The following is a 12,645-nucleotide window of genomic DNA, read 5'->3' on the forward strand; positions in this document are numbered from 1 at the left end:
TCTGCTTTGGATGCTCTCAGCTTTCTTGAGCATCTTTCTCTCCAATAGGTAATAATTGTCAAGATTTTAGCTAGTAAGAGCTTATACGTTTTAATATGACTGCTCTATCTGGCTTGTTACAAATACATTTTAATGTTTTTTTAAAGTATATATTAACTTTTGAAGAATTTTGGCACTTGAAAGTTGGTACAAACACTTCAGGTTCCTTTCTTAAGTTGGACTGAACCCTGATCACTACTTTAAGTGGAGTGGTTCTGTCTCATTGATGTCTTTCAAGCTGTCTTCCAAAACTGTGTCCTCCTTGCACTGAAACTTGGGTAGGAGAGAGAAGTACAAAGATGTTTAAGCTTATGAGGTTTTGTCCCCTTCAGGTCTGATGCAGAGATTGCGAAATAGGGGGGAAAGAGATCGGGAAAGGGAGCGAGAGAGAGAAATGCGGAGAAGTAGTGGCTTACGAGCTGGTTCTCGGAGAGATAGGGATAGGTAAGTGATACATTTTTTTTATTTGTTGGAGATACTTTGTCAAATAGAATAACTACCTTGGTTATCTTCAGGAAAAATACTTATTCAAGTAAATGTGTCTGTCTTTTTCATTTTCAGGAGCAATTTACAGGGTAATTTCTTTAAATTCAATATATACTTTAATTAGTCAAAGAATAATTATGCTTACTTTAGCATTGATGTCTCAACCACATGCCATCAATCTCTCTTGCTAAAACAATGAAACGTGTACTACAATAAAATTGTGAGGTGGTTTAGAAACAATATTGTTGGTGACATGTCTGACTGCTGTATCCAAAATATTCGTACTGTTAAAATCACTGGTTCATTATGATTCTCTGTTTCTGAATCATGCTCTCCAAGCAGCTGTGAGCAACACTACTATTCCAGCATAAAAGCTAACGCTATTTTGTATCTGTGTGCAAATGATATTGTTCCAGAGGATTTTTGCATATTTCCTCTGAAATGAGTACAAACTGCTCTAATTTTCTTAAGGGACTTTAGAAGACAACTTTCCATTGACACACGGCCATTTAGACCGGCATCAGAAGGAAATCCCAGCGATGACCCTGACCCCCTTCCAGCGCACAGACAAGCCCTTGGAGAAAGGCTCTACCCTCGAGTGCAGGCAATGCAACCAGTAAGACTGATCTGTCTATACATTTAATGATACATTGTTCTTGTCATCTTTTCATTTTAAAAGTTCCTTATTCTTTAACATGACTGAAAATATTTCAACGTGTAGGGCTATTTTTCATATTCTTTGGCAGTTTAGGAGTTATCTTGTAATGCCTTCTATATTTAAAATACTTTCATAAAACTGTATTTGAAAATGAGAGAACTGGATGAGAATAGTAAGATGTGTCATTCCTTATCCTCAGGCATTTGCAAGTAAAATCACAGGAATGTTGTTGGAATTGTCCCCTGCTCAGCTGCTTCTGTTACTCGCTAGTGAAGATTCCCTTAGAGCAAGAGTTGATGAAGCAATGGAACTCATAATTGCACATGGCAGGTAAGGTATCAAGGATTTAGATAAGAACTGAAAACTGATTTTGTGGCCACAGCACTTGTACTGTGCTACATCTAACTCTGATACATGAAACTTATTCTTTCCTTTGTTTTAGTTATTTTTATTTGGACAAATGACTTGCTGGCTTTGGTTTAATCTGTCTAGTTTCAGAATATGACAGTTCCTTATTGCAAAATTAAATCTGCCTTTATTTTTTTCCCTTGTCAAGGGAGAATGGTGCTGACAGTATATTGGATCTTGGCTTGCTGGACTCTTCAGATAAAGTGCAGGTAACAAACTGTTGCAGAAATTAAATTTACCTAAGATCCAGTTGTATCAGGTAATTTTAAAACTTTAAGCAACTGAAGCCTTCTTTTATCATGCAAAACAGAGTTTTGTTTAATTATCTTGTGGAATTACCTTTTTTTTGTTTTCTTTCTGTTTTTCTTTTGAAAAGTTTAAGCAGCAATTACTCAAAAGTATTAAATTTTACCATTAGGAAATATCATGGAAATTCTTAACCAATGGAACTTGAATCTTTGGGTCTAGTAGCAAATAGGTCGTGGATGTGTGTCAGTAACTAGAAGTATGTTTCTTAATTGCTGTTCTGACTTTCAAAACAGGAAAATAGAAAGCGACATGGTTCCAGCCGCAGTGTAGTAGATATGGAATTAGATGATACAGATGATGGGGATGATAATGCACCACTTTTCTACCAACCTGGAAAACGAGGGTTTTATACACCAAGACCTGGCAAAAACACAGAAGCAAGGCTGAATTGTTTCAGAAACATTGGCAGGTATGCTACTATTGACTTTCTGGTCTGACAAACTGTAAAAGATGAATATGCGAAATACCACGGAGAGTACCAGTGATCCAAGCTGTGAAAACTTCATTACTTTTACGCTCTGTATTTCTCACGTGGAGCTAAATAGTGGGGAATTTGCACATGTCAACGTGAGGTTTCTTTTCCTGTTAAATTTTTATTTTTTTCTTTTTTTACAGTCTAGAAGTCTTACACTGCAGGAAATATTTTATTGAAATGATAGATGTCCATGATTTTCTTTTGGGGATTGATAGGACTGGAAAGCTACATGCAGATTGTTTCTTAGAATATTTTGACTTTTAAAATGTGAGTTTGCTGAAAGATCTCCAATGTAATTTTTGTTGTAACAAAACCCAAACATTTATTTTCAGAATCCTAGGATTGTGCTTGTTGCAGAATGAATTATGTCCCATCACGCTAAATAGACATGTAATCAAAGTTCTTCTTGGCAGAAAGGTAAGTTGAATATAGAAACTTGCATTTCCTTTAATTACATAATATCTCATCTTTAAAAATGGCTTTTTTTCCTAACGTGCATGTATTGACAAGAAGAGCTGATATTGGAAGGGTAAGGGTGCGTTAAATTTAATTTGAGGAGTATGAATTTTTTTGTCACTTAAATTTTGAAGTGAGTAGAGGTCAGGTATTTCACTAAGATGGAATTATTTATTATAGGTTAAATGCATTTGCCTCTCTTCAGAAACAGCTTACTGCCTGTCCTTTTCCTCTTCCTGAGACTGAAGGCTCTAAAAGACAGTGTTGGACAGTACTAGGCAAGAGCATCTCAGCTTAATGATATTTGAGAGAACTCATTGAATTCAGTTGTAATGGAAATTTATTCTTAAGTGTAGGGATAATTTAATTTAGGGTAATAATTACCTAAATTTCTGGTAAAAATGCTTCCTTATATAAACATTAGTTATGTCCTGCACATTTTATGCATTAGTCAATAGTGTTGTCAGTTCTACCTGATGCAACAAACTTAAACTGAGATTTATTACTGCTAGTCTTTCCTTAAAAACTATGTAGATCACATAATCAGTTATTCAGCATATATATGAAATGAAAAAGGGTTCATGGCAGAAAGATATGCCTCCAAATATCCCCATATATTTTCCAAGAGAGATTACCTTCTATTTCTTTTATTTGGGTTTTTCTTCTTGAATATGTATTCTTTCCCATTAAATGTTGGATACATCAAAGAATATTTTAGTTAGCTTTAGTTTAGTTTAGTTTAGTTAGTACTCTTTTCTCTCCAGGCTGATAGTGAACAAAGAAGGAAGAAACTATAGAAAACAGCAAGAAGTAGACATTGTATTTGAACCGTTGGGAACTGGTATGCAGCTACTGCGCCATCAGTCATTTAATGTGTCCATATAGCAGCAGTATGCGTGTGCTTAAGTGGAGGGGAACTTTCAACATTTTGGAGCACCAATGCAAATAGTTTCCAACTTCAGTCAACCTCCATCAAATCTCTATTGAACTAGGTGATATGTAGATGATTTTTTTTTTTATTTTAATGTGTAAATTTTCTTTATAATCTCAGTGCCCTTCATAGCTAGAAAGGCTTTACAGGTCTGTCTTTACATTCTGATAATGCACTTCAGATGAGTATTCTAATGGACTTTCAAAAGTAGGTTGAAAATAGGAGTTTGACTGCTTTTATTTCCAAGTGTTTGTATGCTTGGTTCCCTGGGCTATGTGCTGCTTTATGCTAGTGCATAGAATAGGCACAGATCCCGTGATTTACATCTCTCTTTTTTTATAGGTGAACTGGCATGACTTTGCTTTTTTTGACCCGGTTATGTATGAAAGCCTTCGGCAACTCATCCTGGCTTCCCAGAGCACAGATGCTGATGCAGTGTTTGCAGCGATGGACTTGGCCTTTGCCATAGACCTGTGTAAGGAGGAGGGCGGAGGACAGGTAAGTGCAGCTAAAACTGTGTGTCTCTGCAGTTTCAGAATGCCACAGCTTATGCGTGTTGTAATGTACACATCATCCATGCTCTTCTCAGATGGCAGAGATAATGTTTTACCCTTCCTGGATTCAAATATAGTGCTCTCCTTAGATAACTTAAGTGTGGGGTTTTTTTCCTTGAAGGTGATGTAGAGCCTACCATAAAGCCTGGATAGTATAGTTATCCTAGGGCAGGGCTGTCAGACTCATTTTCACTGAGGGGCACATCAGCCTCACGGTTGCCTTCAAAGGGCTGAATGTGATTTTAGGACTGTATAAATGGAGGAGTAGTTACAGTCCTCAAATCACATTCAGGCCTTTGAAGGCAACCGTGAGGCTGATGTGGCCCCTGGTGAAAATGAGTTTGACACCCCTGTCCCAGGGGACCTTTAAAGCTAACCTGTAGCAGTAAATGTTGTCTGTTATTAGAGGGGAAATTAAGCAGTAAATCACTGTGCAGCATACTGTGGCTGTTGTAATAATCTCATTTCCTTGTATTCCTTTTTTTTTTTTTTTAACAACTTATTTTTTTAATGGTCCTTGTTACTTTGCCGTAGGTTGAACTTATTTCCAATGGTGTAAATATACCAGTCACTCCTCAGAATGTATATGAGTATGTCCGGAAATACGCAGAACACCGAATGTTGGTAGTAGCAGAGCAGCCTCTACATGTAAGTCTTTGGTGGAGTGGTTTTTTTTTTTTAAATTTTAAGTATGTAAGATTTCAAGCAGTTAATTCTTATGCTACTGCTAATGAGGTTTCTTTTGAAGTATTGACAGCTTGATTATAAATATTTAATTTTCTAATTTTTTTTTTATAATTGTATAGCTGTTTATGCAGTACTGTGAAGAATGAGTACTTTGAGCAAATCCTCTGTTTTATAGAATGAAAGATAATGTATTTCAAACGTGATCTAATTGGTTAGACATAAATGTTCATTTATTGAGCTCAAATGGCATTTATCCTCTTGGAATTTTTGCTTTGTATTTAGCAACTACTTTGTTTTAATAATCTGTCACCTTTGATTTGTTTAGCCTTACAAAGATTAAAAGAAATTTCAAAATATGTACATAAATCACCTTGAATGTTTGACTTATGTCCTTGTTTTAAAAGGAAAAAACAGTTATGAAACATACAACTTTGTTCTTATTTTACTAGCCTGGCAGGAAACCTAATAATTGACTATAAAACTATATTTAAAATAATTTTATTTTTGAAGACATTTTTAATTAAGAGCTGTGGAATTATATATTTTTGTAAATAGTTAATGAAGGTCCAGTACTTAGAGCCACTTTCTGTCATAGGATACTACATCTAAACTCGTTCATTTCTGTTCACTGTGGTTTCCTGCTGCATTTCTGAGATAAGCCAGGAGACTGCTGGATTACCTCTCTGCGGTTTAGGTCCAAAATTGTCACAGAACGTGTTCCTAGAGTCAAGCTACTTAGTCTCAATGTCTGCCTATATTAATATTTGACTCTTGTTTACTCAAAGAGTTGAAAACGATAACATTTGTATTAATTTGGGAATTTACTAAAACAATTTTTTTCATATTTTTCCATTTGAAAATGGAACTTCCAGTCTTTTCAGGATACAGCTTATTTATATAAAATATATGTGTTTGCGTATAACATTTTTTCAAGCAGAGTTGTCATGTAAGTGTCTGAGGAAGCAAAGCGATAGTAACATGCAAGATGCATTTTTTGTAATTCTCATCAGATTCAGCGTAGCTCAGGAACATATCTGAACGTTTTAGGACTAGTGAGTGCATTTTTTTTCTGCTCCTGGTGAAATATTAGTTCAAAGCATTAGTGCTTTCTTTTGCAATAATAGGTAGGGTTTAGAAGATTGGTGCAGTCCTTTGTTTTAGAAAATTTGCATCTCGGATGGCAAAGCTTTGAAAGAACAGAACAGCTAGGAGAATAATGAATTTTGAAGTTAACAGGGGACTTCACATGGAACTTCTTGGTGATGTATTTAAACCCAGTCTGAAAGTGATACGGCTATAATGCAAGTCTTGTTGTTTTCACTTTAAGGCAATGAGGAAGGGTCTCCTGGATGTACTTCCAAAGAATTCACTAGAAGATTTGACAGCAGAAGATTTCAGACTTTTGGTAAATGGCTGTGGTGAAGTAAATGTGCAAATGCTAATCAGCTTTACCTCTTTCAATGATGAGTCAGGTATGAAATAACTTCTTCAGAAACAGCATTGCAAAGACAGTGTTTGTTTTGTGTTGAGTAGAGTTACTAGCATTAAACTACCTCTTCAAATTTGACATAAGCTAATCACTGAAAGTCCTTATAAAATTATTACTGTGTTTTTTACATACCTTTGAAAATATTTACACTCAGTTGGGGGGAACAACCACATTTTCCAACTTTGTTGTCACTTGATGTTAAATACAATGGTTGTATTATTGGTACCATATCTTTCCTTCTGAAAGTTTTGACCTAACTTTAGAACTATAAATGTGCTGAATGCAGTCTAGTTTCTTACATACATTTTGCTGTTGTTGGGCTTTTGGGGGTGGAGAGGATGGGAGTTGTACTGAGGTGTGTCAGAGTTAGCCTTTACATTTGAAAGTATGTGCATTAGTTTTGAAATTACTGTTGTCTCCAATATCAGAACTTTATGATAAGATTATAGCTGAGATCCAACTTGCAGTACATGTAAAATAGATCTCTTAATATTTGTCATCCAGTGTACCAGCTGAGTTATATATCTTTTGTATTTCACACAGGAGAAAATGCTGAGAAGCTTTTGCAGTTCAAGCGTTGGTTTTGGTCCATTGTTGAGAAGATGAGTATGACAGAAAGACAAGATCTAGTAAGTAGTCGTTTCTCAGTGGAAATGTGCAGAAGAATAACTGACATAATTACTGTTTTTAACTGTGTCTACCTGCAGACACATTGATTAGACTTTCAGTTCTGGAAACATGAGGTGTGAATCCTAGACCTCCTTGCAACTGAAAGTGTGGTGTGTCTTTGTCCACACTGACAGGTCTGTGATGGAAGCACAGTTACAGTGTCTGCACAGTCGTTCTTGAGCTGAGTAACTCTGGTTAGTCAACTGTGTTTTGGGCTAGGAGGGTTTTGAGATTGAGTTTTCTCTCTGGATCTCTTGCTCTCCTGACTTGTTGTGTATCCTGAGGGCAACACCCGTGTCCTCTCTGTAAGATGTTGGTAATGATACTGTCTCCTTGGAGCCCTTCAGGAACAGATGATGAGAAGCATGAAAGATCAAGATACTGTTCAGGGGGTTTCATTTTGGAAAACTTGCCTGTAAATTGTTTTCACTGCATGCTTCTTAAAACTATTTGCTTTTATCTTCCTTCTACTTAAGGTACTATCTTTCCTTTACAGTTTGATAAAAGGAAACAAGGACTAATTTGAAAAGCAGAAAATCTAGAGCACATTTGTTAAGGAGTATCTATGGTTACACTTTGCTAATGACTCTTCTATGCAAGTCAATATTTCACACTTGAGACAATAAATCAAATATTGTCGCTGCCTTTTGTCTGTACAAGTACTTTATTCTGGTTTGTGAGAGATTCCTGCATTTTGTATTGATTGCACTCACCATCTTCCCTGGTGGGTTTGGGGACATTTCATTTACAGAGGATTTTTTGAGACAGGATCATTTTGAGTGCTGCTTTTTTCAGTTTTAAGAGAAGTATATAATGTGATGAGTAATTGAGGAAAGGAAGAGAAGGAAGCTACCACAAAAGCACGTAGCACGAGCGCTGAGTTTCGCTGCCATATTGAACGCAATGTCGTGTGATCCAACTTGCTGTGACTGTGCGGTTCTTCTTTATCCTATCTCTATACAACATGGAGGCAACATGAATTTTAAATGCTGTCTTCTTTTTCCAGGTTTATTTTTGGACCTCAAGTCCATCATTGCCTGCCAGTGAGGAGGGATTCCAGCCTATGCCGTCAATCACAATAAGACCACCAGATGACCAACATCTTCCTACAGCAAACACTTGCATTTCTCGCCTTTATGTCCCACTCTATTCCTCTAAGCAGATTTTGAAACAGAAATTGTTACTCGCCATTAAGACCAAGAATTTTGGTTTTGTGTAGAGTATAAAAAGTGTGTATTGCTGTGTAATATTACTAGCTAAGTTTTGTAGATTTTTCCATTTGTCTATAAAAGTTTATGAAAGTTAATGCTGTCATACCCCTGGTGGTACTTTAAAGATTTAAATGCAAACATTCCTGTACTAAATTTGTAACGTAAAGGCCTAAGGAGCACTGGCAATATCTGATTGCAACAGTTTGCTGGTCAATACCTCCTTTGCCTAACCCCAGCCAAAGATGACAGCAGAACAATATAATTTACACTGTGATTTATCTTTTTGCTGAGGGAAAATATGTAAAATGTTCTGAAAATTCACTGCTGCCTTTGTGGAAAGTGTTTCAGCAAAGGTTCTTGTATAGAGGGAGTAGGGAATTTCGAAATAAAAAATTAAGTATGTTCTGTGGTTTATTTTAACTTTTTTTTATGGTGTTTAATTTGTGGTTGGCTGCAGTTGTGTATCATGTATATTGAACTTGTAAAAAGTTCCTGACAGCTCAGATCCTGGAGTTGGGATCGTTCACTTACGAAACCACTTTCTTTGCAATTTTTGTTCTGATTGCATTGAACTCTGGTGCATCAGATACCATCACTAATATTTTGCATGTAATCTGTACCTTTAGTGGGGTTGTGTTGGGTTTCTTTTTGTACATATGATGAGGCCAATGCACAGTATTTCATAGTTCACAATCAACATTTTTGTATCCCTGTTTCAGTGAACAGACAGTCAGGAGATTGTTCCACTACCAGTTCTAACCCGACACTTGTACTACATTATCTAACTATGTAAACTCAGCCTGGGCACTTTCTGGTAACTGTAAAATGTTTATAAGATCATGATTATTGAAGATACATTTTGGGAAACTTCAATGTTCGTGAGCAGCTTAAACTTCTTTTGTATCTAGCCTTTTTTTAAGTATCTTGTTACAGTTTTTTAATAAAGAAATTACAGACAAAATACAAAGTCATACTGAAGAAACAATAGTTTTTATTTATTTAGCCATTTATACTTTATCTAACAGCATACACTAAACACAGTTGTTCGTTAAAATTCTGAATTTTGTAACTGAAAAATTGACCTGCAGAAGACGTTCAGCCCACATTTTACAGTTAGCAGAGAATCCTGAATGAAACGGGCCAGGCAACCCCTTCTTTTCACAGAATTGGTTTGAAGGGCAAGTGGCTTGTTCTGAAAACCCTCGAGGTAATTAGGTTAGAATCAAATTCTTAAACTGCATTGTAGGGGGTTCTACTGTATGTTCACTTTGGAAGTGGCTGGTTGCTTTTAGGGGGGGTGCAGTCTTTGACCGTAACCTAGGACGTGTTTTCCCTAATGCTTGAGAGGCTTTTTGAGAGTTAGGAAGTGATTAAAAAAGGAAGGAGCTGCTTTTTCTGCGTCAAAACAAATTTCTAAGAGCTTAGCAGATGAAAGTATTGAAGGTTAAACCTTTTGTTGTGGTGTTCTCTGTCTTTCTTGCTTCTCCAACCCCATGAGTCCATGTTAGTGATACTTTGTTTTCTTTCTTCCTTTTGTTGGGACAAGCTAAACTTACATTCCATCAAAATCCAAACAGAATTCACCTTTGCCAGAACTCCACTGGGTTTTCATTTCTGTCAGCTAGTTGATGATGACCAGAAGTTACCTACAGCTGTGATTTTCAAAAAAGCCTCTATTTTCGTCATTTATCTAGTTGCTAGAGGTACAGAGGACAGTTGAGATCAGCAATTCTGATCATTTTCAGCACTGATGCTGAAAATCCTATTTTCTGAATAAGGCTGTTTCAGGCTTGTGTAGTTCAACTGCAGATAAATCAAGCAAACAGATGTAGGATTATTTTTTGCATGTACTAATACTTCCTAAATCACTTGTCCTAGAAAAGGATAGTTTCAATGTATGAGGATTGGAGTCTGTTCTGGATTTCCTGTTGTGACCGCCAGTGTATTTTAAGTTCAAGACTTTATTAGATTTTAATATGCTAGTATCAATTAAAAACAAAAAGCAGTACAGCTACACAAGTCTAGCTATAGGTGTGTTAGTATAGAGAAAATGTGTACTGGTATGGCTGTTCTCATACACTAAGGAGGATAGTTTTAAAAGGTACAAAGCAACGTATACCTTATGCCTGGATTTCTAACTGGTGTAATTATTTCCATTACCAAAAACGCCTCTAATTGAAATGTGTAAAGTTAGTATAAAGCAACAAAAGAACTGTCTAGAATAGGCATCAAGTCTGCAGTCTGTAAAAAAATAAAGCTCCCTCTCTCACAAAGCTTTGTGAGGCTTGATGTATTAAAAAGTATCCAAGGCCCTTGGATGAAAGGCCATATATAAATGTAAAGTACTGTGTGTATATATATATGTATTGTGTGTATATTGTATATAAGTGTATGTGTATGTATAACATATAAATATATGTTATATGTATATATATTTCTGTACATAGCTTAAACATTTTTTTAAGTCCTGTAATGTATAGCTAGACAAAAATTACGCAGGTAACTCACCGTAGCCCACCATATATACACACACAAAGCATTCTGATAAGTGGAGAGGGAATCTAGAATGATTTATGCTGTCGTCATTGACTTGAAATGTGTATGTAGCTTTATAAATAGCTTTTTTCCTCTGTATGGTATATTTAAACTATATCAAGATTTTAATAAGAAAAATGTTTATTAAAATCATACACTTCATCTCCCTTTGACTTAAGCCCTTCTGTTAGTTCACTTTTAAGATGTGGTAGAGAAACTAGTTAAAAGGAAATTTCTGTAACGTTTACATGTTTTTAATAGTCTAAATCCTTAGCTGAAACAGGAGATAAAGGTAGCTACTAATAAAACGTTTTCACCACCTACTAGACTAGCTCCTGTTCTGAATGTAGGGAACACTGCCACCTTAGTGCTAACTTCCCTGGCTAACTCTCGGCATTGGTTTCTGTTCCTTAGCTGACTGTATCCAACACAGAAGGTAGATCACTTGCTCCAGTGTTGTTAGTTTTCCAGACGTGAAAAATTGTATGGACTTGTCATCAAGTGGCCTTTCCCATCTGGTTAGTCTGGAAGTGACTTCTTTCCTGCAAGTTAGTCATTTGGTCATTAGACAATGTGCAGTGTAAAAGCTGTAAAGTGGCAGATTCGTGAATCAAAAGCAATACCCTTCTTGTAGGGCAGCAGTCATGTGGGGTGGCGGAGGAAAGAAAATTTTCTAATCTCTTAACCTACCTTTATCTTTGTATCATTTGCACAATTGTATGCAGACCTGCTGTTTTTGGAAGTGTACTTGCACGCGTGCACCCAAAGAGGATTGTGCAGAGACCTGGGGTGCAGGCCCTTGGGGGGACCTGGCACAGGGGTGGGAGAGCTCTGCGCTCAACCCCCAGCACCCACTGTGCGGCTGGTGGGGACCCCCATCAGCACCCCCTTTTGGCAGTCCTGGCACCGTGGGGATGGTTGTTCAGCAGATGGGTGGTAGCCTTCTCGGAGGAATCTTCCTGCTCTCCTCACTCTGACTTCATAGTGCTCTTACAAGCTGCGGATCATGTCTCTCTCTGTGAATCTGAAAATGCCATTCTGAGCTTTTTCTGTATTCATACTCTTTGCTTCATTGACACTTGCATTTCTCTAGCTTCCTCTAAGGAAACTGCAGATAACTAGCTTAGTAGCTTTGATTCCCTCTTTTCAAGCTTTGTATGATTTGACCTTTTTTATAAACTCTTCAGTTTTCCTTTTTAAGAACAGTTCTGCCAAAATCAAATAGAAAATTCTGCAAGTCTGTATTAACTGCATTTCAGTGCGTTTGGCATTTGCTTATCCCAAGGTGTGAATGTCCACGCACAGATTGAAATGTGTAGGTGAACTGGTCATGGGAAGCTTCAGTGTCTCTGGAACTCACGGTGCTGGAGTTCCTGCAGGGTCTGCGTGGGGAGGACACGAATGGGCGTCACAGCTGGACCCTGTCACAGCGCAGGTATTGCCCGGCCGGACCTCTCGCATCAGCAGCAGCACCCGCCAGCCCTTACCTGGTGGGAAACTGCTGCTGTGGTTTTCATTTGTGGCTATTTGAGAATCTTGTCATTGAGCAGATTTGCTGAACTGAGAAGCGCAGAGGGCTTTTAATTTTTTATATAGCTTTTAAGGATTATCTGTGGAGTTGCCTTGAATAGGATAACTTTGTCTTGCTTGAAACACAAGCCTGTAAGTGAGACTTCTGTTCTCCCCCTTTGTTCATGGCTTTCCTAATATAAAGGTATGTTTTGTCATTACATGTCAC

At 37.1% G+C, this 12,645-nt stretch overlaps 1 protein-coding gene across 12 annotated transcripts in view; it reads left to right on the forward strand.

Annotated features, from left to right (window-relative positions):
• The window catches only part of UBR5 (ubiquitin protein ligase E3 component n-recognin 5), an 85,813-nt gene extending 74,675 nt beyond the window's left edge, over nucleotides 1–11,138 (forward strand). For all 12 annotated transcript variants that reach the window (XM_080340639.1, XM_080340644.1, XM_080340649.1 and 9 more), the window contains 11 exons: nucleotides 372–483; nucleotides 997–1,141; nucleotides 1,383–1,513; nucleotides 1,740–1,800; nucleotides 2,134–2,309; nucleotides 2,708–2,792; nucleotides 4,105–4,260; nucleotides 4,851–4,964; nucleotides 6,331–6,475; nucleotides 7,036–7,121; nucleotides 8,168–11,138. In XM_080340639.1, coding sequence (XP_080196765.1) covers nucleotides 372–483; nucleotides 997–1,141; nucleotides 1,383–1,513; nucleotides 1,740–1,800; nucleotides 2,134–2,309; nucleotides 2,708–2,792; nucleotides 4,105–4,260; nucleotides 4,851–4,964; nucleotides 6,331–6,475; nucleotides 7,036–7,121; nucleotides 8,168–8,380 — 1,424 coding nt within the window. In that variant the 3' untranslated portion in view covers nucleotides 8,381–11,138. The remainder of the gene's footprint in view (nucleotides 1–371; nucleotides 484–996; nucleotides 1,142–1,382; nucleotides 1,514–1,739; nucleotides 1,801–2,133; nucleotides 2,310–2,707; nucleotides 2,793–4,104; nucleotides 4,261–4,850; nucleotides 4,965–6,330; nucleotides 6,476–7,035; nucleotides 7,122–8,167) is intronic.
• The last annotated feature ends 1,507 nt before the right edge of the window (nucleotides 11,139–12,645 follow it).

This window comes from Nesoenas mayeri (genome assembly GCF_963082525.1).
Source record: "Nesoenas mayeri genome assembly, chromosome: 2".
Classification (NCBI taxonomy): Eukaryota; Metazoa; Chordata; class Aves; order Columbiformes; family Columbidae; genus Nesoenas; species Nesoenas mayeri.